Raw genomic sequence first — 26252 nt, 5'->3', positions numbered from 1 at the left:
TTACATAAATCTCTCGGCAGTTTTCATCCAAACTGATTTACAAATGAGAACGAAAGCAAACTGCAGCAATTCATTAAAGAGGACACAAAACATTTCAAGTGCTGCACTGAGATTACAGAAATCAGTAATACTTTACAGTGAGGGTACATTGGTTAATATTAATGTATTTAATGTATATGCAGTTAATGTACTTAATTATTATTGTTTTTTATTATTATTATAGTTTTTGATTAATCAACATAGAAACTATTGAATACAATTAAAGAAATAGCGATTAAAGGCAAAAACACAATGGAAAGCAAACACAGATCAGCTGTTCATCTAGACAAACAGCACTATCTGTTCTTCACTCGTGTAACTGAACCTCTTTCCCTGTAAACCTTTAATTCCTGTAAACCACAGAAGGTTTTGTTTATGTGAGCATCAACACACCTTTCCACATCTTACAGTTGAACCTGCTAAACTGTGAAATTTAATTTTCAGGGGCGTTGGTATGTCTTATGTTTTTATATTATAGATACCTGTTACTTTTACTAACAAGACATACCTGAAAATTCAGACAAAGTCATGACACGTACTAAGAAACACCTGACAAAAGAAAAGATTTCAAACATGACAAAATACCCCAGCTGTTCACCCATCAAACCTGTTGTGTACTGTACATGTACAGCTTTAGGAGATATATTTGAATCTAACACTAATTGTGAGGGGAAATTTCTCAAAATAACTTTACCACAGAAGAAAGGAAGTCATAAAGTTGAGCTGCTGGAGCTGTGAAATCTCTGAGCAGATAGACAGATCTTTATTATTGCTTCACCCGAGTTTTCTAACAACGCACAAGAATAAAATAAAAGAGAAGATGCTTCGATCTGAACAAACCAGAAAAACTCTCTCCGATTACAGGAAAAGTCTCCCGGACCTAAAAAAGTCCTATGAAGCAAGTGAAGGTAAGGGAAGACAGATGTGTTGTGTGCCAACACAGATCAGCTGTTCATCTCACCAAACAGCACTATCTGTTCTTCACTCATGTAACTGAACCTGTTTCCCTCTTTTACTTCCTGTAAACCACAGAAGTTTTGTTTATGTGAGCACCAACACATCTTTCCACATCTTACAGTTGAACCTGCTAAACTGTGCGGTTCTATTTTCAGGGGCGTTGTCTTATGTTTTTATATTATAGATACCTGTTACTTTTACTAACAGGACATACCTGAAAATTCAGACAAAGTCATGACACGCACTAAGAAACACCTGACAAAAGAAAAGATTTCAAACATGACAAAATACCCCAGCTGTTCACCCATCAAACCTGTTGTGTACTGTACATGTACAGCTTTAGGAGATATATTTGTGAGGTGCAATTTCTCAAAATAACTTTAACACAGAAGAAAGGAACAATGTAAACCCAGATTTTGATTCAACTCAGGAGATAGAGATCTTATTACCGAAATGTTTCTAATTTATTGACATTAATTGTTAATTCTGAGTAAGCTGAACTTTTTCATGTCCTTTCTTCTTGTACTTGTGTTTTTAAGTCCAATCAGTAGTTTCTAATCAAACAAACTGAGTTTGTATTACTTAAACATGTTTCATTTCTGTACATTACTTATGAATTGAACTGTACTTTTTAATGGCCTATCTTATTGTAATTATGTGTTTGAGCTCAAACAACTCAATATGAAGTATTTCCTGTTACTAACAAGACTGGCTGCAGCCTGGCGCTTCTCGTATCATGGCATCCCGTCTCATGCCGAGGCATGTCCAGCGGTTCATAGAGTCAAAAACAAAATACAAAATCGCAAATTATTTTCCAGATGGAGTCATGGAGACAAGTTCGTGATTTCTGGATTTTATTGTTGTGTCACTGATGTTAACGTACAATTGATGAAACCTCATTTAAAACGACATTAGTGTTGATTGACATTTGTCAGCGAATAGCTAAGTTTTTTTATTTATTTTTTTTATTTTATTTTTTTATGCCATCACTGAGGAAACTAAACATCCAGAAGCTTATTAGGCCATGGCTTTGTTTCTTTTGTTGCTGAAAAAAGGCATTTTCAATTAAAAATAAATAAAAAAATAAAAATAAATAAATTGGATCAGTGTAATGTTGCAGTTGTATGAATGTATTTTACACAGCTCTATTAATTGAAAGGCATTTTGAAACAGAGTTTCAGGGACTAAAAGTTAAGTTGGTCAGATAGAATATACAATTTAGTTGAATTGGTAATGGACTAAGTAATGCTTACCAAGCTGAGTGGCAAATTATTGTTTAAACTAAGTATCTTCAGTTACTATAACTCGGTTATTAAAACGTTCAACTTAAAAGTTCTATTCCATTATATTATGGGCTTAAGTACATTGAACATAGTACACTTCACTTATTCAACTAATGCTTCATTACTTAAAACTTTTAAGGCAACGAGTTACCTTGTTTTTTTTTTTTGTAAAGTAGATTCCACTTATCCGGGTTTACAGTGAAGTCATACACGCCTGGAATAACATTGGGAGAATAAATTATTCCTAGCCTTTATTAACAAATATTGGATTTACATTAACATATATTTGCTAAACAGACTAACCAATCAAACACTGTAAGACAAATAAATACAAAATAACTATATAGAAAATATTGTTCCGCTGGCAGCTCATAATTGTATAGTGTTTTCAGCAGTAGTCCATCTAATGTGTCTCATGGCATTGAACAAACTGAACAGTTGTCAGACACACCTTCATAATGAACATGCATGTCATGTATTAGCACAAAACATTACCTTGTGAGAAGTCCATTATTAAATTGCTTAGCATTTTTGTAGCCTATGATAGGCTGAATTTTGTTTGTTTTTTATTATTTTCATTATTTGTTGAGCACCCAATGTCCAGCATTGTGTGGCTGATGTGCAGTTTTGTTTAGTATACATCTCTGTGCAATCACAATATACGCGTCCACACACGTGCTGTTTACATTTATGCATGTTGCAGACACTTTTATCAAAGTGACTTGCAGTGGTTCCAAGCTAACATTATTTTTACCTAACATGTGTTCCCTGGGTATTGAACCCACAGCCATTTGCACTGAGATCACAATGCTCTATCACTGAGCCACAGGAACACACTAACACCATCATCTAAACAATGAAACCAGGCTGGTCTGAGACACACCCTCATAATGACAAGACTTTCCTGAACGTGTATTCCTGCGAGTAAGTTGAGCTGCTGGAGCTGTGAAATCTCTAAGCAGATAGACAGACCTTTATTGCTTCACCCGAGTTTTCTTAAAACCCACAATTATAAAATAAAAGAGAAGATGCCTCGAGCTGAACCAACCAGAAAAACTCTCTCCGATTACAGGAAAAGTCTCCAGGATCTAAAAAAGTCCTATGAAGCAAGTGAAGGTAAGGGAAGACAGATGTGTTGTGTGTGGATGTAAACGTAAGGTTCATTTGCGCAGAGAGTAATTTTCTGTTTTCAAAATAGGCTTCAAGGAATTAGATTACTGAAAAATTAAGCAACAAATTATATCCAGTCTTTCAACTCCTGTCATCACATAACCTGTTCTGTAAAGACAGTAAACCCGATAGATTTATCAAGGTAGAAAGACAGCCTACTGTTTTGCAAGAGGAAAATCCACCCACAGGAACTACGTCAGAGAGACATAAACATAACATCATCTACTCGAATCCCTAAAACTAGTCACACTACTTGAATATAAATTCAGCATAAATTTTGTATGGGACAATTTTATATATGTGTTATATTATATTAGTGAATATTAGTAGTAATATTAATGTATTATCCTGTACATATTATATATATATATATATATATATATATATATATATATATATATATATATATATATATATATATATATATATATATATATATATATATATATATAAACTTTGCTAGGTGTACTGTGTAGCCGAGATTTACCATAGCAATTGCATTCAGCATATATATATATATATATATATATATATATATATATATATATATATATATATATATATATATATATATATATATTATACTGAGGATTTAAAATGTTATGCCTTTTCAGAGCCTGAGAAACAACAGTTATGGGAGATTATCAAGGATGAATTGCAGGACATCCTGAAGAAATACTCTTTAAACTTCTCAAAAGAACAAATGAAGGTAAAAAAAAAATAATAAAAAATATTATGATGATGGTATCATTTTATTCTCACTTCCATGCAGAAACATAACAGTCTATAGTTATGTTGTCAACAGTATTCATTTAGTAGATAATTATTTGTTATCTTTAAACTGAAATGCCAAGTCATCACATTATGTCAGTGTGAGGGGCATATTTAGTGATTTGGGGGCACCAGGCAAAATCTACACTGTAAAACCTCAATTCACAAAAGTTCACTTAACTCAAAAAAATAGTTGAAAATTTTAAGTCAAATTAACTTAAACATTTTTAGTTCAATAAAATATATATTTTCAAGTGTCTGTTACCATACACTGTAAACCCTAATAAGTTCACAGAACTCTTAAGTTTACATTAAATTAGAAATTTCATTTCCAGTTGCCTTAAATTAGCTCAGTCATCTTATAAACATTGATATTTCTCAACTTATAATTAGAGAGTACTTCACTTAAAATGTTCTCTTTTTTTTCAAATCATATAATGTGGGAAATAAACTCAAACTTAGTCTATTGTTGTCCATTCTCAACCTAACCACAGGCTCTACTCTTCACCACAACGGTAACACTACAAAAACAACATAATAGTAACCTTTGTAAGTTCTGACATAACACAACATTCAAGTACTAACTTAAGTCCCTCTATGCTAATCTTGTAAAAAACACACAAAATAACACTCAATTTCTACATTTATTTATTTATTTCCCTTGTTTTCTGATGCAAAGCATGCTGGGAACTTGAAAACACAATAATTTTAAGTTCACCTTACTACAGCAAAATTTTTAGTTTACAGAACTTATTTAAATTAAGTCCAATGAACTTTCATTTTTATTTGAGTGCAATTAACTAATTTAATTTGATTCATTTCACTGTTTGGTTTTACAGTGATGGGCCCAATACATTTGCACACATTTATCTAGATCCACCTTGAGGTGTTTTGTGTGATGCTTGATATAAGCATCACACAAATAAGGATAATATGCTTGATAAGGATAATAATTTATCCTTGCTTTTACACAGCAAAAAAATCTGAGAGAAATTAACTCTGATGGGAGTACATGTGAGACCACACTCAAATTAAAATCTGACTTTAAAATTTTAGGGGTCAAGAGCCCAACTATAGCAAACACTGACGACTATAATGGTGACATAAAATAGTGATTTTCATCTTTGTTGATTCTGCATGTTAACATCAGGTCCCGTCAATAATGGTCAATCATCCCTCAATTAATCACTTAATTATCTCATTAACTTTAACTCTGCTTCAGTGTTAATTTAACACTCCTATTTTAGACCTTTCACACTCTTGAGTGTGGTCTCACATGAACTCCAAGCAGAGTTAATTTCACTCTGGATTTTTTGCTGTGTAGGAAATCATCAATCTATGCTTTCTAACAGCTTCATGTGGACGTAAACATTTAAATTTAAAGTGGCTTTAAGTGCTATACATAGTTAAGGTTACTTTCACCATGACTAAGCCATTAAATGTGGTGTGGTGTGGAGTCTCTGCATCAGTAGGAAAGTGATAAAACAAGCATCTTCTATCTGAAGACTTGTGTTCCATTACAGGACAAAAAAAAAAAAAAAAAAAAAAAAAAAAAAAAACCTTGTCGACCAACAATATAAAATACTGGAAACAATAAATTAGTTATACTACAATTAATTGTATTACAAATTATACTACTACTGGAAAACACTGCAAATTGATCAACTGTTTGGCGTGATGACATTAATGCCCCTGACAGTGCCCACAGTCCCATTTAGCAACTTGCTAGCAACCATCTTTTAAAGAAACACAACAATTAAAAGAAGTCACGAGTGGGGTGTAAGCAGTCTGTTTTATGTCGTAGAATAAAATGTGAAAGTATCTTATTTTAGGAATTTAACAAAAAAAAAAAAAAAACATTTAAAAAGGTCTATTTTAAAGGAAATTATACATTAGGCCCTTGGCTTTTTTGGGCTCAAGGGGGTCACCTGTTTTTGCCTAATGGGTAAGTCCGCCTTTGGTCAGTGTGTTAAAAGTTTCCTCAATTTATTGTACATAAAGAGGAATCACTTCAATGGGAGGAACTATTTGTGAAGAAAGTTTTGCTCCAACAACAAAACAAACACTTATAAATGAACTCAGAGTAGAGCAGGGGGCTGCACTGGGATTGGGATCCTGGATTAAAATCTTTTGGCAATGGGCAGGGATCAAAGATTTTGCGTATTACAAGAATAATGGAGTTAAACAAATTACGGTTTTCTACAGTAGTGGGTGTATGTGTTTGGTCATATGCTTTTTATTGAAATAAAAATAATTGAGTTAAATTTGGAAACATTCACTACAGTTATAAACTGAAAGCCTCCGCTCTGCTCCATACAGGAGTTGACTGACAAAACCATGCTGAAGGATTTGCTGCTCAACAGATCCTGAGCTCATTGACAAACTCATTGACAAATATTTGATTTTGTAAGATGTGCTCCCTTTACGCAGAGTGAGCATGATTAAAAAATTGAAAGTGAAAATTGAACAGCAAGCTCTCATTCAAAAGCAATTTCAAAAGCGGAATACACGTGTTGTAGAAGCAGGATTAAAAAAAAACTGACTAGAGCAAATTTCTGTTTCTGAATCAACCAGATCAGCCAATGAATCATTGGAAATCAGTTGAGCGAATGATTCAATGACTCACTCATAAACCCAGCTAACAGGGAATATCCTCAGAACTTCGTACATTGAGTCACAAATTCATTTTAGTGAGATAAACCAGGGATTTATTTTTCTTTTCTTTTTTTTTTCCTGTAGATCTTCAATGACCCCATTCATGGACACATGGAGCTGCACCCCCTGCTGGTGAAGATCATTGACACTCCTCAGTTTCAGAGACTCAGACACATCAAACAGCTGGGAGGAACATATCTGGTGTATCCGGGTGCTTCTCACAATCGCTTTGAACACTCGCTTGGGTGAGACTGAATTAATAATACCATATTAAAAATAAAAAAATAAATAATAATAATAAAAAAGGTAAGGCATGCTCTTCCATGTGATGAATAACAGTCACATGACATGCAAGCAAAAAAAAAGAACATTATTTATCTTTTTGTAAGATTCGGTGCTTTCGATTTTGTTAAGGTAAAATCACGCGGGTGTGTGTGTGTGTGTGTGTGTGTGTTTGTGTTTTAGTGTGGCACATTTAGCAGGACGTCTGGTAAAAGTTCTTCACAACAATCAGCCAGAGCTCAAAATTACCAAACAGGATTTCCTGTGTGTTCAGATCGCTGGTCTGTGTCACGACTTGGGTGAGTAGTGCTAATACTTATTTATGAACTATTTATACTGGAATCTTCATCTCTTGTTATTTTTAACATTTTGTTATTTTCTCCAAAATTGTTGTTCCAAAGTTAATAAATACTAAGAATACATTTAATTTAATACTATTTTTGTATTTGTAATGGTTTCCATTTGACCCAAACCTTCGTAAACTTCGGCAGAGATTTATGTTGACCTTAGCTACACAGTACAGTGATAAGTACAGTAATAGTTATTACTGATAGTTTTGTGATATTTGAAACAAAAGGGACACAGAGTTTAGTGGCCCAAAACTAGAATGCCGTTTAAGTGTATAAATTTGAAAAACAAGAAGATACTGCAAGTTTCAAACGGTGATTATCACTTTTAGAGGTCATGTGCAAAATGGCCTTAAAGACACATAAGACATAAAAAGAGACATAAGACTGCAAAACATGCATTTTCTTTTCTTTTTCTTTTTTTAAGGTCATGGTCCGTTTTCTCATGTATTTGATGGTCTGGTTATTCCAGGAGCCAAAAAAATGAAAAAATTAAGAGGTAAGCAGCAGTGTGACATGAAATCTAATCAGAAGAATCTGTGGACAAGTTTCCTCTCAAATCATTGTTACATTTTGACATGTAGAACTACTGTAAATGTATGCCTTGTAAATATTACTGGAAAAGTTTGAAATAAACTTAAATCAAATATAATGTACAATATGACTTTCAACCTGAGAGCTGCTTCTTTTTCTTAGGGCTGCATGATGACATCCCTGAAAACTGGAAGGTAAGCGCAAACACACTGCTCATGCAGCCAAAGCAACTGGTTGTGTATTACATGTATTCATGATGCCATCTATGTTTCTGTATTTACTGCAGCATGAGCAGATGTCAGTCCAGATGTTTGATGACATTGTGAGGAGTCTGAAGGCTGAGAATGAAGATGTGATGAAAGAACATGGACTGGATGATAGAGACATCACCTTCATTAAAGAGTTAATCGAAGGGGCAAAAACCTCAGAGGTACAGACTGATACTCTTTATGGTGTGTTAATAAAATTGACAGTTCAGTAGAATGAAGTTTGAACTGCTCTTCTGTTCAGTGGAGATACGAGGGCAGAGATGAAGACAAATCCTTCCTGTATGAGATTGTAGCAAATAAACAGAATGGCATCGATGTGGACAAATGGGACTATTTTGCACGGTAAATATTAGAATTTTGCACAGATGCAAGGGCTGTTGATGTCATGTGACTAATGTCTCTGGATCTGTAGGTAAATGGCAATACCGATTGGCTGAATCACTAATGATTATTCTGAGATGTGACGTCACAAATGCCAGACAAATATAAAACCATTACTCACTTTAAGAGCCTAAAAAAAAAACGGAGAAAATATCTACTATGGTGTAATCATTTTAGTAATGTACATATTCACAGCTGTACTTTAACCATGTCTTACCTTATTACAAGCTGTGATAAAGATGATCCTATTATTTATGCATCCACTGTGTTTTCATATTGAATACTTATTTGACAGAGACTGTCATCACCTGGGCATTCGAAACAGTTTTGACCATCAACGTCTGCTGAAGTTTGCTCGAGTCTGTGAAGTGAACGAAAGAAATCACATCTGCTTCAGAGACAAGGTGCCTCATACAATCATCACACATTATTTCAAACCAAACACACCCACTCTGTGTATGGCATATAACGGTAGGGTTGCACGATTATGACAAAAATCTTATTTGTTGATAATTCCCTTGAAATAGTAATTGTGATTATCGATTACAATTATCACAATTTACATTGAATGATGCAAATGCATGACATAATTTTACATGAAAATAAACAATATGAAAACACTCTGACTGAAAAACTTTTAGTGCTATAGTATTAAGCCTAAAATGTCAACTATAAATCTAATTGGTTTCTTCTTAAAATTATAAAAAATAAAAATATTGTAATATTATAGTGGTATTCTAATGTTACACTAAAACTAAATTGTAAATAATGGGAAAAACCCTTAAGATAACATGTAGAAAGAAAAAAATGCATCTTAAGCAGAAAAACATTAAGTGTACTTTGAAAGATTAATTGCCGCTTTGACCGATTAATTGCCGATTAAGTACTAACCTGATTCCAAAAAAGTTGGGAAACTGTAGAATTTGTGAGTAAAAAAAGAATGGAATAATTTACAAATCTCATAAATTTATATTTTATTCATAATAGAATATAGATAACATATCAAATGTTGAAAGTGAGACATTTTGAAATGTCATGCCAAATATTGGCTCATTTTGGTTTACATGAGAGCTACACATTCCAAAAAAGTTGGGACGAGGCCATGTTTACCACTGTGTGGCATCCCCTCTTCTTTTTATAACAGTCTGCAAACGTCTGTGGACCGAGAAGACAAGTTGCTCCAGTTTAGGAATAGGAATGTTGTCCCATTCTGGTCTAATACAGGCTTCTAGTTGCTCATCTGCCTTAGTTCTTGTTGTCACATCTTCCTCTTCATGATGTGCTAATTTTTTTTCTATGGGTGAAAGATCTGGACTGCAGGCTGGTCATTTCAGTTCCTGGATCCTTCTTCTACGCAGCCATCATGTTGTAATTGATGCGGTATGTCTGGCATTGTCTGGCATTGTCATGTTGGAAAATGTAAGGTCTTCCCTTAGAGGGACAATGTCTGTATGGGAGCATATGTGGATCTAGAACTTGGATATACCTTTCAGCATTGATGGTGCCTTTCCAGATGTGTAAGCTGCCCATGCTACACACACTCATGCAACCCCATACCATCAGAGATGCAGGCTTCTGAACTGAGCGCTGATAACAACTTGGGTTGTCCTTGTCCTCTTTAGTCCGGATGACATGGTGTCCCAGTATTCCAAAAATAACTTCAAATTTTGATTCGTCTGACCGCAGAACAGTTTTCCACTTTGCCACAGTCCATTTTAAATATGTTACGTGAAAGATAATCAGATGAAAGTTGACTGTACCCTCCCCCATAGGAACGCCTACTGGCGTTCACAGACTATCCTAACTGTCGATTGTAATCATTGATAAGGGAGTGATCCAGGATGTCCCTAGCAGGTACCCATCTTCTCTCCTCCGGACCGTAACCTTCTCAGTCCACCAAGTACTTGAATCCACGTCCCCTCGATCTCGAGTACGGAATATGGTTCACCGAATATGTTGATTCCTTGTGTGAATGAAACATGGGTTTAATCTTTGATACATGGAAGGCGAGATGAATCTTCCTGTACGTTGGAAGAAGTTTGAGTAGGACAGAAAAAAAGGCCAATACATTTTGGAGCTAACTTGTTAGATATGGAGCAGAACCGAATGGTTTTGGTAGAAAGCCACACTTTTTGACCCACAACTTATATGGGAGGCTTCGACCGGTGGCGATAGGTCTGGGCCTTAGTGTGCTCCCCCACCTGAAGAAGAGTCTCACAGGCTCTACTCCAAGTGTGGCGGCACCTCTGGATGAAGGCATGGGCAGAGAGGACCCCGACATCGGATTTCAGACTGGAAAAAATAGGTGGCTGGTAACTTAAGCTACATTCAAACGAAGAAAGGCCTGTGGATGACACTGGTAACGAGTTATGAGCATACTCAACCATAGAGAGTTGCTGACTCCAAGAGGAAGGATTCTTGGATATCAAACATTGCAACACTCTCTCCAAATCTTGGTTGGCTCTCTCGGTTTGGCCATTGCTTTGGGGATGGAACCCCGAAGATAGACTGACAGTCACACCCAGTAACTTACAAAACTCCTGCCAAAATTTGGACACAAATTGGGGTCCTATAGCTTAGGGCATATAGCTGAAAGACGTGATGTACGACAGTTACCGCTGTGACCTTTGCAGATGGTAATTTGGGAAAGGGAATAACATGAGCTGCCTTCGAGCACCGGTCCACTGCTGTCAAAACTACCATTTTCCCCTGTGAGGGTGGAAGGGTGGTAATGAAATCTAGAGCATTGTGGGACCAAGGTCTCAAAGGGACTGACAGCGGTTGGAGTTGCCTATCTGGGGGTCGATTGGAAGTCTTACCAGTGGCACAAACCGAACAAGCCAAAACAAAATTATGAATGTAATGAGCCATCAACAGCCACCAGAATCGTTGCTTGACAAAAAAACTGGTCATTAACTCCTGGATGACACACAATGTTGGAACAATCCCCACACTGAATGACGTTGGACCTTAACCCCTCCGGCACAAATTTTCTATTCGGTGGGCAATAGGTCGGAGGCGTTACCACTTCTGACGTTCTGACCCTCGATTCAATCACCCATGTCAGAGTGGAGACCACTAATATCTCTGGTAAAATACACTCAGGAGTACACGGGCATTCAGAAGGATCAAAAATATGTGACAAAGAATCGGTTTGACATTTTTGGAATCCGGGTGTATGAAAGAGAAAAATGTAATCGTCCAAAAAAAGTGCCCACCAAGCCTGCCAGTTAAGTCTTTTAGCAGACCTGATATATTCCAGGTTCTTATGGTCAATCCAACTGATAAAAGGTTCCTCCGACCCTTCTAACCAATGACAGCATTCTTCCAACACTAATTTGACTGCCAACTACTCTTTGTTCCCAATATCAAAATTACGTTTGGCGGGTGATAAACAATGGGGAAAAAATGCACAGGGATGCATCTTGTCGTCTGTGGAAGGACGTTGAGATAGAACTGCACCTACCCCCACCTCTGATGCATCGACCACCACCATGAAGTGATGTGAAGGATCAGGGGCTATGAGAATAGCGAATACAGCCTCAGCTGTATCAGACAACCTAATTGTCATTCTGGGGGAGGTCAAGGCAGTCAGAGGAACGGCTAGTTGGCTGAAATTGTGCATGAAACTCCAATAAAAATTGGCAAACCCCAGAAACCTCTGTAGGGCCTTATGGGAATCTGGACTTGGCCAATCTACCACAGCCTTAACCATGTCAGGATCCATATGTACTCCCTCAGACGAGATGATGTATCCTATAAAAGAAACAGACTGTGCATGAAAATTGCATTTCTCCACCTTGACAAAAAAACTATTCTCTAGCAGCCTCTGAAGCACTCTTCTGACATGCTGAATGTGTTCCTGGAAAGATGATGAAAAAATCTATATGTCATCCAGGTAGACATATATGAATTGATCTACCATGTCTCTAAACACGTCATTCATGAGTGCCTGGAAATTGGGGAATTGGAAAGGCCGAACGGCATAACCAAATATTAAAAATGCCCTCTGGGGGTGTTAAAAGTGGTTTTCCATTCATCCCCCTTTCCGAATGTGAACCAAATGATAAGCATTACGGAAATCCAATTTTATGAAAACGGATGCTCCCTGCAACCTCTCGAAAGCTGAATACATCAACAGCAAAGGATAGGTATGCTTTAACATGATGTTGTCCAGTCCTAGTTAATCAATACAAAGCCGCAAGGAACCATCCTTCTTCCCCACAAAAAAAGAACCCCGCCCCTGCTGGAGAAGAGGAAGGTCGGAAGAACCCCGCTGCTAGAGAACCAGAAATATATTTCTCCATGGCCTCCCTCTCAGGAGCAGAAAGAGAGTAAAGCTTGCCTTTAAGCAGAGACTTACCTGGCAATAAATATATAGCACAGTCATAGGGACAATGCAGAGGGAGAGAAGCAGCACGGGACTTACTGAAGACTTCCCTCAGATCCAGGTACTCCACGGCACGTTTGATATGTCCACTACCTTCTCCTGAAACACAGAAACAGAAACAGAAGGACAAGCAGACACAAGAATCTAAGGGAATATTTGGGGCCTGGAGAAGTTGTGTCATGCCCTGATATTTGTGCTTTTTTCAGTTTCTTATAAATATGTAAATGGGTAAAGTCTAATCTCACTGTAATCAACACAAACTGGGCTATAATAATATGTGAAATGCATGCATGTACATGATTGTATTTTTGAGAAACAAAATGTTATGTGTGGTTAGTGAAAAACTAAAAATCTTAAATCACTTGAATAAGGCCATAAAACACATAAAGAACAATGGTTCCTGGAATTTTTGAGAACTGGAGCTTGTAGCCTAGAATTTTTCAGTGTGGTTGCCTGATGTGGTAAGGGTTATTGGACAGGTAGTAAGGGAGATACTGGGGAGTTTCTGTCCACTAACAGAGACCTGTCTGGTGAGTGGTGTGATGGGGTGGCGGAATTTCTGGGCAAAGTGAGTGTACATGAAATTAACCTTGGCTCTGGAGTCCAGTAAAGCTTGGCAGGTGTGAGTGTGATTGGCCCATCTCAGTCTTACCGGAAGAAGAGTGGATTGTGAGGACTTCTCGGCCCAGATCCCACCCGATAGTAGCCTATTCAATACTATTGGCCTGCTCTTTTACTGGACACGAATGTAGGAAATGGCCCGTTCCTCCACAGTATAGACAAAGTCTTCCGGATCTCCCTACGTCCATGGGCTCAGGATCAGCGGCGGGGCCGACCGTGTCTCCCTCGCTGGTTGTTTGGCCTTCAGCGCCTCCGGATCTGCGGTTAGGATGAGTGCACTGCTCAAGGCGGTTGGGACTAGGATATACATGCAAAACCAGGTTGACAAGTCTGTTGAGACTCTGGGGGAGGTCCAAGATGTACATTTCCCTTTGGATACGGTCAACCAACCCATGCAAGAACATATCCTACTGCACCTCTTCGTTCCATCTGCACTCTGCCGCCAACGTCCTGAACTCGATGGAGTAGTCAGCTACCATATGATCACCTTGTCTTAGATCTGCAAGGAGTCTGGCAGCATCCTGCGCAGTGGGATTACTCAGGAATTGGAACTTTTGGGAGAGCTCGGACACCTGCGTTTAAAGCGCTTGCACAGCGTGCCCCGTGGTGGAGATACTCTCCTGCTGCTGATCCATACAAGCAATACTGTGGTTGATGAACTCAGTGAAGTGGAACTTGCTGCATCCATAATGATGGTAAGATCGTTCTGTTACGTGAAACATAAGCGGATGAAAGTCGCAAGTAAAATGACTCTTTATTGAGATTACAGCAAAGGTCTTCCTGTCGCAACCAGCAGGAGAGTGGTGGCACAGGGACTTCAATGGGCAATCCAGTTGAGATGAGTGACGACAGTGAAGAATTCCCCGGAGTGGTGAGTGATGAGTCAGGTGTAGAATCCACAATGAGACTGGAAAAGGTACAGCTTGACACAACAAACTCAAACTCAACAAAGATCTAAGATGATACAAAAGACAAGGCAATTAAATAGGCTGGGGAAATTACATGCAGCTGCTACTGATCACTGATGATCAGAGGTAATGCCCAAATAAAACAATCAGCGTAACGAGACGCCCACACACACACAAACACAAGACTAGGATGAGACAGCGGCTACCTTGACAAAATGAGCATAGGCCCAGAGAAAATGGCTGCGCTTCTGGATCATGTTTAGATATGGCTTCTTTTTTGACCTATAGAGTTATAGCGGGCAATGGCGAATGGCACGGTGGATTTTTTTCACCGACAATGTTTTCCGGCCTTGACCCTTACGCACAGAGATTGTTCCAAATTCTCTGAATCTTTGGATGATATTATTTACTGTAGATGATGATAACTTTACACTATTTTACATTTTCTCTGAGAAACTCCTTTCTAATATTGCTCAACTATTTTTCTCCGCAGCATTGAGGGAATTGTAATTGCGATTAGAAATTTGATTAATTGTCCAGCCCTAGCAGAAGCTCTATTAATATATACAGAATATGTTATAGTTATATATCATGTCAGACATACTAATATGACTTTCAAATGAAGACTTTAAATTAAAGTATGTTTAAGTTAACCCTTTCGAGTCGATTAACGCATATATGCGTTTTGAGTCATTTTCTCCTGATAACCCCGAAAAGAACTTAAATTACACTTTCAGTGTCACAAATATTCTGAGATAAAGTAATCCATATGAAAACAACGCAATGTCTGTTTTTCATATCTCCGCTCATTATATCTAATGTGACCACGCCCTCGCGCTGAACGCTCTATTCAGATTCAAACTGAAGCGCGCGGCTTGAATACGCCCAAACAGAAGAAAAAGCAGCCAGACTATTCTTCAAGTTTTTATTTTATTTTATTTTACTGTTTGCTTCGCGATGAGAGGACTAAGACATAATTCACCCCAAAAAGGTGTGATGTGGTTGAGGATTTGAGAAATGGATTTCTTCAGAAAAAAGAATGAAGCACTTTAATCAGCAGAGATCATAAACATGAGTAAGTCTCTTTTTATTTATTTGTACTAGTTTTCACATAACGTGTAAACATTTTACTAGTCAGACTTTTTCCAAAGACTTTTTCCAAACTATAATTCCTGACTAAACGTATAATCAAGTGAAACATTATGAAGTTTCAATAGCAATATACAATACTATACCATTCAAAAGCTTGATGTAAATAATATAAATGTGACAAATAGAGATAACTCTAACAAATGTAAAAACAATGCAGTTCTTTCGATTTATTCCCCCTAAAAAAACCTGAAAAATATTATAAGCTCTTTTCAACATTAATAATAATAATAATAATGATGATGATAATAAATGGGGTTTATTTGGTAGAAAATAAGATTGTTAAAAGGATTTGTGTGACTGAAGTAAGGATGCCAAAAAAATTGTTTGAAAGTCAGCTTTGATTGTTCCTAATAAACTGTTTAACTGCTCCCCCAAGTGGATATTAAATTATGTTGTGGGATAATTAAATATATTCTTAATAAACTACAAACTAAAATTATATACTTTTATTTTGTTCTCACATTCTTTCTTGTAAGTCCTCCCTCAGTGGCACAGTTGAATGGGAGGCTCATTATGCAACTCATTATGCAGGCCTTTGTCTTCTCAGGTGTAAATCACAATGATATTCATGATAGTTGACGCCTACTCGCATATGACTTTTACCAACAAAAAGTGTTTTAGAAAATTTAAATCAATATATTGTTTTCTGTGAATGAGTAAACAAGATGATTTTCACATCATTCAGAAAGAAAAATTCTAGGCTACAAGCTCCAGTTCTCAACTTTTCCGGCAACCAATTTTATGTATGTGTTTTATTGCCTTATTCAAGTGATTTAACATTTTTAGTTTTTCACTAACCATGCATAACATTTTTTTCTCAAAAATACAATCATGTACATGCATGCCTTTCACATATTATTATAGCCCAGTTTGTGCTGATTACAGTGATATTAGACTTTACCCATTTAGATATTTATAAGAAACTGAAAAAAGCACAAATGTCAGGGCATGACAAAACTTCTCAAGGCCCCAAAAATACCCTTAGACTCCAGAGGGTTAATTACATATCCTCCTTCTTTTCTAAACCTGTGATACCATGTTTCTATTGTTTCTGTCCATGTCATGAGTCAGTGAGCTCCAGAATAACCCTTGAGGCCCTTGAGAATTTCTTTGTATAGACAAAAAACATTTCTCACACTATGATGTTTGTGTGTCTAACAGGAGGCTGATAATGTTTATGACATGTTTCGCACTCGATACACTCTCCATCGCCAGGCCTATCAGCACAAAATCTGCAACATCATTGAAGACATGTGAGTTTCGCTGTCTGGACAGTGGTGATATCTGTGCTTCTGATTTAAAAATCTTGCATTTCTAATTTTTCCTTCCAGAATATTACACAAATTAGGTAACTGACTGCACACCTTATACATGTTTGAAACACTAACTCAGATGTATTTTTTCCTGTGTTAGGTTTGCAGAAGCACTTGTACAAGCTGATCGTGATCTTCATGAAGGAAAACCTGAAGATATGCTGAAGATTTCTGAAGCCATAAAGACAGCAGAGGACTACAGCAAACTCACAGGTCAGCAAAAACACAAAACACACACATACACACAAATATATATAAATTAAAGAAGTAATATGTGCCCTATTATACCAAGATAAACACATTTCCTCTATTATAGACTTGTGGTAATGTGTCTCAGGACATACCATACAGGAAATAACAAATTTTTATTGATGATAATAATGACTCTTCTGTTCTTTTGTCAGATGAGATCTTTGAGCAGATATCGTCCTCCACTTCTGATAATTTGAAGAAATCCAGAGACATCTTGAACAAGATCATCAGAAGAAAACTGCCAAAGTTTGTTGGAGAAGCTCGACTGACTGAGAACAGCATGTCAAAGGTTAGACAGAAGTGAAAAGCACACTGGCTTACACTTTGATTAACCCTCTAGAACTGACAAGCCCTCTCGAATCTGAAATTTCAGGAAGAGCTGATGAAAACATGGAAAACAGCATTAGAGCAGTACAGACCTACAGACCTGACTGTTTCTCTGAACGCTGAAGATTTACCAGTTTATGTAAGTTATGTTTCAAACAATTCACATCTGCCTTCATATCTTCACAAACTAGCTATTTCATCTCTTCTTACTCAGGTGGTTGATCTGGATCATGGAATGAAGGACAAAAACCCCATTGAAAAGGTCTTTTTCTACAGCAAGAGGAAACCCAACGAAGCCTCTCCCATTAAAGATTATCAGGTACTCGACACTTTAACTGTTTTATTTCAGAATATTTAAGGGTGCAGTAGGAGATTTCAGAAAATGCTAACTTTAGCCTGATAGCACTAAAATCCATCATCGCACCCTCCCTGCAATCGCTGCCCAAAGCCACGTCCCCTGAGTGCATGAACACACCCTTAGACCTGATGACCAGAGAAACATTACAACAATACATCACAGTGTTTCCCAGACTTGCACTCTATGTGTGGCGCCACTTTCCCTGGGGGAAATATATATGTGTATATAATGTGGGGCTGCTCGATTATGGCAAAAATCGAAATAGCGATTAATTTGGTCAATATTGTAATCACGGTTATTTAACACAGTTATGAGGGGGTCATATGAACAAAAATTTATATGAGTGATTTATTCAAAATTATTGAAAATAATTAAACTGTCAGTAATAAAAAAACAAAGGGCAAATACAGTAGAATAAATAGATACAAATGAAACAAACTGTGCTATTTATTATTATTATTATTTAGTTGTTTTTATGCAAGTTTCAAGCAGTTTACAGCCTTGGCTACTACATAAATTAATAATCAAATGTCAAATAAAACAGCATAGTTTTCACTGTAAGAAATACACTTTTTTGTTTCTTAAAGCTACAAAAACCCTTCATTCAAGAGCAGTGTGTGATTTTGAATTTGTCTTTTTTTGTTTGATTATAAATGTAACCCCTCTCACCCGGGTCCTCTCTGACGCTCCTCGCACTCGCTCCGAGCGGGGCTCGAACCCGGGTCTTCCGGCATGGGAGGTGGACGCACTAACAAGGAGGCTAAATGGCTACAGCCACTAACGTCTGTCGCTAGTGCGTCTCTTGAGATCGGGGAGTGAGGTTTACCTGCACAGCACTACTCGCTGGCCTCCGTTACACTCACCCCCCTAAACCTCACTTCCATCCGGGTCACGGCACCAATGTAACCCCTCTCACCCGGGTCCTCTCTGACGCTCCTCGCACTCGCTCCGAGCGGGGCTCAAACCCGGGTCTTCTGTCATGGGAGGCGGACGCACTAACAAGGAGGCTAAATGGCTACAGCCACTAGCGTCTGTCGCTAGTGCGTCTCTTGAGATCGGGGAGTGAGGTTTACCTGCACAGCACTACTCGCTGGCCTCCATTACATAAAGCACACTGTCGCAACAGGAAAATAGCCCACTGTCACATTAAGAGCCGCACAGATCCAGTTTACCATTACACGCATATTTTCATTCTATATACTCAACTCTTTATGTTCAGTTATTTCATGACTGACAAAGGTATACGTGAATAATCATGATGCAGCATTTTAAAAATATTTTTCGTGTATTTGACCGTTTAGGCACTCACCTTGAGCTAAAAGATGACTTTACATGTCTGTGTCTCTGAGCACATATATCTTCCTGAGGTGCAGAGCAAATTATTTTTCACACTTCTAAAAACATTAATAAATATACTTAAATAAAAGGGTTAGATGGAGAGGAGCTCTGTTAAAGAGACCCAGATGGATAAGGACAAGTTGTGACTTGTGAAGGCGCAAAGTCACAGTCCTGAAAAATGTTACATTTGAAAGGCCATTTGCCTGTACAATGGAAGCCCGTCTGTATGTTTTTCTGTGTTGCGGCTGTAGGCGGGGCAATCCTAACAATGTCTGGAATGTTGTAAATACTCATAGTTTTATATTTCTGCCAAGATCTGTTCAAGGTGACATGGCAGATTCCATTTTTTACTATCTTACATCAGAATTATATTTTCTGCTGTAGCTTCAGGAGAGATAGCAACACAGACAGGAAAACCTCCATGTGGGATCGTACGGAAGCCTGAGGAAATTGAAACTGTCACATGACTAGCATATCCACGATTCATAGAATTGGTAGTGTTAAAGCTCTCCCAGTGTTACAACTATACCCGGTCTCCTCTACTACAATACCAGGAAGGAAGATCAGGTTTTTGATGTTTGTCTGCCATTCTCAAGTGGGAATAACTGCAAACCAGAGATCTCCAAAATGGGACGTGAACTCCAAAATTGGACAGAATCTCCAAAACGGGGCGGGGTCTCCTTTCGCAAAGACTTTCACCATTGGCTGTGGCTTCAGCCAATTGTTACTGACTTATATTTCAAATAAAACTTTATAAATTAAAGATTGTTTTTAGTTCATCTAAAATAAAATATGCTATATAAATAAACATTATCCATGAGAGCAGAGGCCAAAGCTTGTGGCCAGTGGTGTTTGGACCCAAGTCTGAACCTCTGCTTCATGATGTAAACAGGAATCACTCAGAAGCCGTCCCAGCGGAGGGGAAAGATTTTACTCGATCGTTTGATTTCAATCAACGGGGCCATCCCGGAACACGAAATTCGCAGGCTAGGAGGGGGTAGTGATGCTGGGTGTAACTAAAAAGGTGCCATTGTCCGGTGAGTCTCATATTGCTTAATCTTATTGACTATTTATCTCCTGAACCGCAACTTTCTTTACCACACTATTCAGCGCCAATCCCGCCATTCAGGCAGTTTCACTGGTTAAAGGTCCTGTTTTTCGCACTTTTTTGAAGCTTTGATTGTGTTTACAGTGTGCAATATAACATGTGTTCATGTTTCGCGTGGACAGTATTAAATAAAAAAAAACCAGTATTTTTCACAAAATTCACCTATCTGTATACCGAATGTGATTTGTGCGAATCTGGCATTAAACTGATTGAGATTGAGGAAACTGTCCTCAGCAAGCTGTCCTCAGCAAAATAGTTTTACACATAGTTTTACATGTGGATTATAATTTTCGGAACTGAATTAAACATAAATTGTAACCATTCTCCAAGTACAGCGTCCCTGGGAAGCCCAAACAAAGATGATTGGACTCCGAGATGAAAATAACAGCGTTTCGACGACATGGCATGGCGACAAACACAAACGCAACTCTTCCTCTTCTCCATCAGAGTGCAACAAGACCATGCCCCCCTTTTTTTGTATTCATGTGGGCGGAGGTTAGTCAAAAAACTGTTGTAGTGACGTCATTACTACAGGAACTAGAGGGATGTAGTCCAAACGGGTCATTTTTTGTAGGCAAATTCTGTTAAATAAGGTAGGATTAGGGATTAGCATTTTTTTGTTGCATAGTTTAGGAAACACTTTAATTGACACAACCAGTAAAAACTTCAGAATCAGTTGTGGGGTGGAGTTTGCAGTGAAGTGGATTTGGCGAAAAACTGTGCATGCGTGTCGTGCACCTGTCTCTCAATGGGAGAAAGCCACACCCTATTTTGGAGCTCCCACCCCGTTTTGGAGATCCCGCCCCTATTTGGAAATCTCCAGGCTGCAGTTATACCATTCTTGCCATTCTCGCTCTGTCTGCACATCGTATGTGAACGGGCTGATGATGTACCGTGTCTGCGCGTATCGGTGCACAGAGACATGCAAATACATTTGTTGGCACGCAGGTAGCCAAGCCAAACAAAATTCTCGGACCGAGTGTTGTGACGAAAATTTCATCCAGCATACATACAGTCAGCATCTAGTCATTGTTTGGGCCATGGTCTGGCGTGGTGAGGGTGGAGTCGGCGTGGGGGAAAACACTGCGAACATCATGTATTTGAATGAAAAAAAAATTGTATTGCGAGTCATTGACGCCTACTGACTGGCAATGATACATTGCAAAATGAACTGCAATAGCTTATGATTGCCCTTATTTAATTAAAAACTGGGTCAATGACCCAACCAAATGTCGTTTCCAGACATATTTTGTTATCTGGTTGAATCTCCAGGTAAAAATGATTATGAATTATACATTTATGCCACTTTCTGAAACAAAAATCAATGTTGAATAAGTGTTTCTTCCCAAGGGTTTCTTCGTTCCCAGACCAATGTATAGCAAAAAAAAAAAAAAAAAAAAAAAAAAAAAAAAAAATTCTTAAGACAATCACCAATTGCACCTCTATGTATTTTTCCAAATGAGTGTGATCAGCTATGTTTCCATCCACTGGTTTTTATGCACATTTTAAAATATCACATAAAAAAAGAAAAAAATAAGGCTGGATGGAAATGGCAATTAAATTCTAAATATAAAACAAACATAAAAAAAATACATATAAATAAGTACACATACATAAACTATCATGGAAACATATTTACAGAATATTAAATTAAATGTTGTTTTGGTTATTCTGAAATGCCTGAGCCAAAGTATCCGTCAAAGTGATTCAGCATAATGGCCTCAAAGAATGACTGCGTTCTCAAACAGCAGTCGTCCACCTCCAAAAAGCATTTTAACATGACAGCAGTTATTGCTGCTCTGGGGAGCAAGTAATTTATTTAAATAAAATAGATTAAAAAACATTAGCTTCTACTTCTGCAGTGAATTAGTCTTTTATTTGACGTGTATGGCACCAGTCTATAAGGAAGTGGCGATTTTGTTTTATGCAATATTAAAATTTTGCGATATTTACAACTTTGGATTGAAACATCCAAATAAATAAGTAAATGAATAAACAAATAAACAATTAAATAATTAATAAACAAATAAGCAAATAAATAATAAATAACTAATTGCACACAGACTTGAACTTTGTATAAAATATTTTTGAAAACTGGTTGTGTTATGTGTCTTATTTTCAGCTCTCCAGTTTCCTGCCAAATAGGTTTAATGAAGAGATGGTCAGAGTTTACTACAAACCATCGGATGATCAGGCAGCTGAAGATAAGAAGGAAGAGAAGAAGAAGGTGGAGGAGGCAGAGAAGTGCTTCCAGATGTGGTGTGGCTCCAATTTTGGAGTCAAATAGGCAGCTGAATAATTGACATATAAATATTTTCTGTGACTGTAACACCAAAATGGTTACTCCAAGAAATCATCTGCACGTTCAGTTAAAATCAGTTTTAAGGTAATGGTTTATAGTTATTTAATAATGCAAAAATGTAATCAAAATTTAAAATTTTTTTTGAAATTCTGGTGGCAGAATTTTTTTTTTTTTTTTTTGTGCATGTGTTAAGTTATGAGTTTTAAGATTGTGTAGGACTGATGAATGTGGAATTAATAAAAAAGGTTTAATTTATCTGTGTTGCATATTTATTTGCAAAAGGGAGCAGCAATAAGTTATTTACATGGAGTGGTTTTCATATTTTAGGGATGTAAATGTATAATTTATATTATAATATATTTTATTATTTTCTTAAAGGGGTCATATGATGCGATTTCAATTGTTCCTTTCTCTTGGGAGTGTTACAAGGACTTGCTCACAGCCTGTATGTTTTGAGCAGTGAAGAGTAGTGCTCGCTGTTTGTCGTTTCTCTGATCACAAATGCAGACATGGTTTTATTTACGCAGCACAATACACAACACAATGCGTAAAAAGAAAGTATAAGTCATTAAAATCAGTAATCATGTCTCCACGTGATGCAGCAAATGCCTTGTTTGTAATAGGTTTTGTTGGTTTTGTCTCATCATGGAGTTCTTGTCAGAACAATGGGACACGGCATCACAGTATGGTAAGGGATGTAACATTTCCGTCACACAGTTGAGGAATCAGCCAATTACAACACACTGGATAGCTGGCCAATCAGAGCACACCTTGCTTTACAAAACATGAGTTTTGTTAAAATCGGCATGATTCAGAAAGGCGGAGCATAGATGAGCAACAATAATGTAGAGTATGTGGAAAAATAATGTGTGTTTTCAACCTTAAACCGCATAAACACATTGCATTACATAAAATCCACAAAATAATGTTCTTTTAAGCAACGCCATAAGACCCCTTTAAGTAATCTGCTACGCCGATTCAATCATTTGCATTTATAATTGAAATGAATGAGTGTGAATTATGACACTAATGTGATTTTCGGTTTGCTATTGACATTGACATGTTTTTATCAGAGTGCTTGTTGATACTCTAGAGAACATTTCACACTTGATCTAACTTAATAAATGTACTTTTCTGTCCTGTCACTGAGCTAAATATTATAGTTAATTTAGTTAATTGAAGTACAACTAAAATTTGTTGGTGAAATTTAAACTCTTTGCTTCAAATCTATTGATAATTTTGTGTTGTGTGAAAAGCATGTGACCACTGACATCATCAGCTAGGAAAATATGTGGACAAACTTATCAAGGAGTATATGGTATTTTTTTAATTACCGTAATTATTTAACTTTAGATGAGATTAAACATAATTGTAAACATTTAGACGTTTCTGGTCTGAAAAAAAAAAAAAAAAAAAAAAAAATCAGTTTTTTGTTTATTTGCTTAGGTCTATAATTACTCTGAAGTGTCCCCACAGTTTTTTTTTTTTTTATAATTGAAAATGTGTCATACTAAGACACAGGTTTTTGTTCTGGTTTGTAATTTATATTTTGTAAAACACTGTATACTGTGGCTATACTGCAGTGTAATGAACTATTTGTCACTTCAGAGCAGCAGAAGTATAACTAGAGCAGTGAAAACCTGGACATTAAATGGATATTAAGTCCAAATTAAGCATTGTGGAAAGTTTACATTTGTGGACAGGTTCTGAAATAAATAAGTTTAAAATAATACAATAATATAATATAACTGACTCTTAACAGAAGTATATTTAGTGTATTGTACTATTTAATGTTATTGTATTTTTTACAAAGCAGATGTTATACATTTTTGGAGGTTAGCTGTGTTTATTGCTTCACTTGATTGGTTTTGTCAGATCGTTCAGAAGGATGACTCTCACATAGAGTTTGAGATGAACAAAGGCAGTGTTTGTCTTCAGGGAGGATCCTCTCCAGACACCACTATACTGAGGTTGTTGTTGAAGGTGTACAAGTCCTTAATGAATAGCCATCAGCTGAACATGTGTCATGTTATCTGGCCTCATATGCTTTAATTACAAATAACTGGATCTTCAAATTGCCTTATATTGATTGACGTCAAATATCTACTTTAATTCTCTGCTTAGTTTTACTTACTTTCTTTTTTTTATCATCATCAACAGTTGCTGTTGCGGTTTTAGTTTCTAAACTTTAAGCATGCTGCACTCAAAAGTTTGCACTGAAGTGGACTGGAGGGAAAATTGTGCATACGTGTCATGCGCCTGTCTCTCAATGGGAGGAAGCCACGCCCTATTTTGGAGCTCCCACCCCGTTTTGGAGATCTCCAGGCTGCAGTAATACCGTTCTCAATATATCACTGTTTTTCTACAGTTTGCTTACTGTAAACTTAATTTACAGTTTATTATTGTTAAAATACATTTCACTGATGTGTCTTTTTATCTTACACTTTTAACCCGTTTAACCCCACAGGAAAACCGCACTACAGAGAGTAAAAGTAAAACTGAAGCAGTTTTGCCATTAATGAGATATTAAGTGATTAATAAAAAATTAAGCATTAGTGAACACCCATGGAGTCAACAAGCAGAATCACCGAAAGACAGAGAGAGAGAGAAAATAACTACCACTGAAATAAAAGAAGACATTAAATCTCTCAAGTATTAAATAACTCCACAACCAGTATTACCATGGTGTGCTTCCCAGGAGTGTGCTTCCCAAAATCCTCACTTTTTTAGAAAAAGTCAGTTTTTTACATCACAGTTGTACACTGTAGTATTATAGCATCAGTAAATGATCTGATAATGAGAAACTTATCGAGGACTGAGTGGTTAAATGAGCAATACAACTCAATGAACTCAAAAACAAATTATTATATGTTATGCCTGAAAATGTTATAAATTCAAATACTTCATTTTCTTTCTTTTATTGGAATTTGCTGATTTTTAATTTCTTCAAAGCATTGTTTATTCCGAAAGATTTTGTTTTGCAGTTTTTATTAACCTATAAACCTTACACCTTAAATCTAAAGCACTTATTTCATTAATCCACATAAACATGATGGGATACATTTTTTGAATACATTAAATTATTTAAATTAATTATATGAATTACATATATATATATATATATATATATATTACAAATGCAATGAGACTGAAATCACTGCATAATCATGTTAAAAACCAAAATCAGGTATTTTTATGATCTCTGTGTTTATATTTCGATTTCAAAATCATCAGCCTTTAACAGACTAACAAATTATGTTATCAACATAACCATAACAAAAAAACTAATGTCAGCAGACAGAAAGTGAGGTGCATCTTGACAACCACTTAACAAACTGAAACAGCTTTTATTTCCAGTAGGAGCTGATGCCCCCACCAGGACATTCACAGAAGAACACAACAGATGATCAAACTCCCCAGTCATTATGACACACCCTCAATATGTAAAGCTATGGTGACATGACACAATGGGCTGATATAAAATCTCTAGACTGT

At 36.8% G+C, this 26252-nt stretch overlaps 1 protein-coding gene across 1 annotated transcript; it reads left to right on the top strand.

Annotated features, from left to right (window-relative positions):
* Positions 1–3199: 3199 nt before the first annotated feature.
* On the top strand, positions 3200–22972 carry LOC113088286 (deoxynucleoside triphosphate triphosphohydrolase SAMHD1-like). The gene is made up of 15 exons (XM_026255745.1): positions 3200–3395; positions 4064–4158; positions 6960–7120; positions 7341–7456; positions 7932–8003; positions 8201–8232; positions 8325–8468; positions 8549–8649; positions 8984–9092; positions 16921–17012; positions 17173–17285; positions 17477–17613; positions 17698–17790; positions 17866–17970; positions 22578–22972. Exons 1-15 carry the CDS (start codon positions 3308–3310, stop codon positions 22740–22742), a joined length of 1623 nt encoding a protein of 540 aa, XP_026111530.1. The 5' UTR covers positions 3200–3307; the 3' UTR covers positions 22743–22972.
* The last annotated feature ends 3280 nt before the right edge of the window (positions 22973–26252 follow it).

Source organism: Carassius auratus, unplaced genomic scaffold (genome assembly GCF_003368295.1).
Source record: "Carassius auratus strain Wakin unplaced genomic scaffold, ASM336829v1 scaf_tig00046054, whole genome shotgun sequence".
In the NCBI taxonomy this organism is placed as follows: Eukaryota; Metazoa; Chordata; class Actinopteri; order Cypriniformes; family Cyprinidae; genus Carassius; species Carassius auratus.
Note: the sequence above shows the minus strand (reverse complement) of the source record. Positions and strands in the feature narration are given on the sequence as shown.

Excerpts from the sequence above, each read along its gene's own strand:
- LOC113088286 (XM_026255745.1), top strand. The coding sequence starts at position 3,308 with ATGCCTCGAGCTGAACCAACCAGAAAAACTCTCTCCGATTACAGGAAA. Across the intron at positions 8,004-8,200 it reads AAAAATGAAAAAATTAAGAG|GGCTGCATGATGACATCCCT; the intron begins GTAAGCAGCAGT and ends TCTTTTTCTTAG. Across the intron at positions 9,093-16,920 it reads ACATCTGCTTCAGAGACAAG|GAGGCTGATAATGTTTATGA; the intron begins GTGCCTCATACA and ends TGTGTCTAACAG.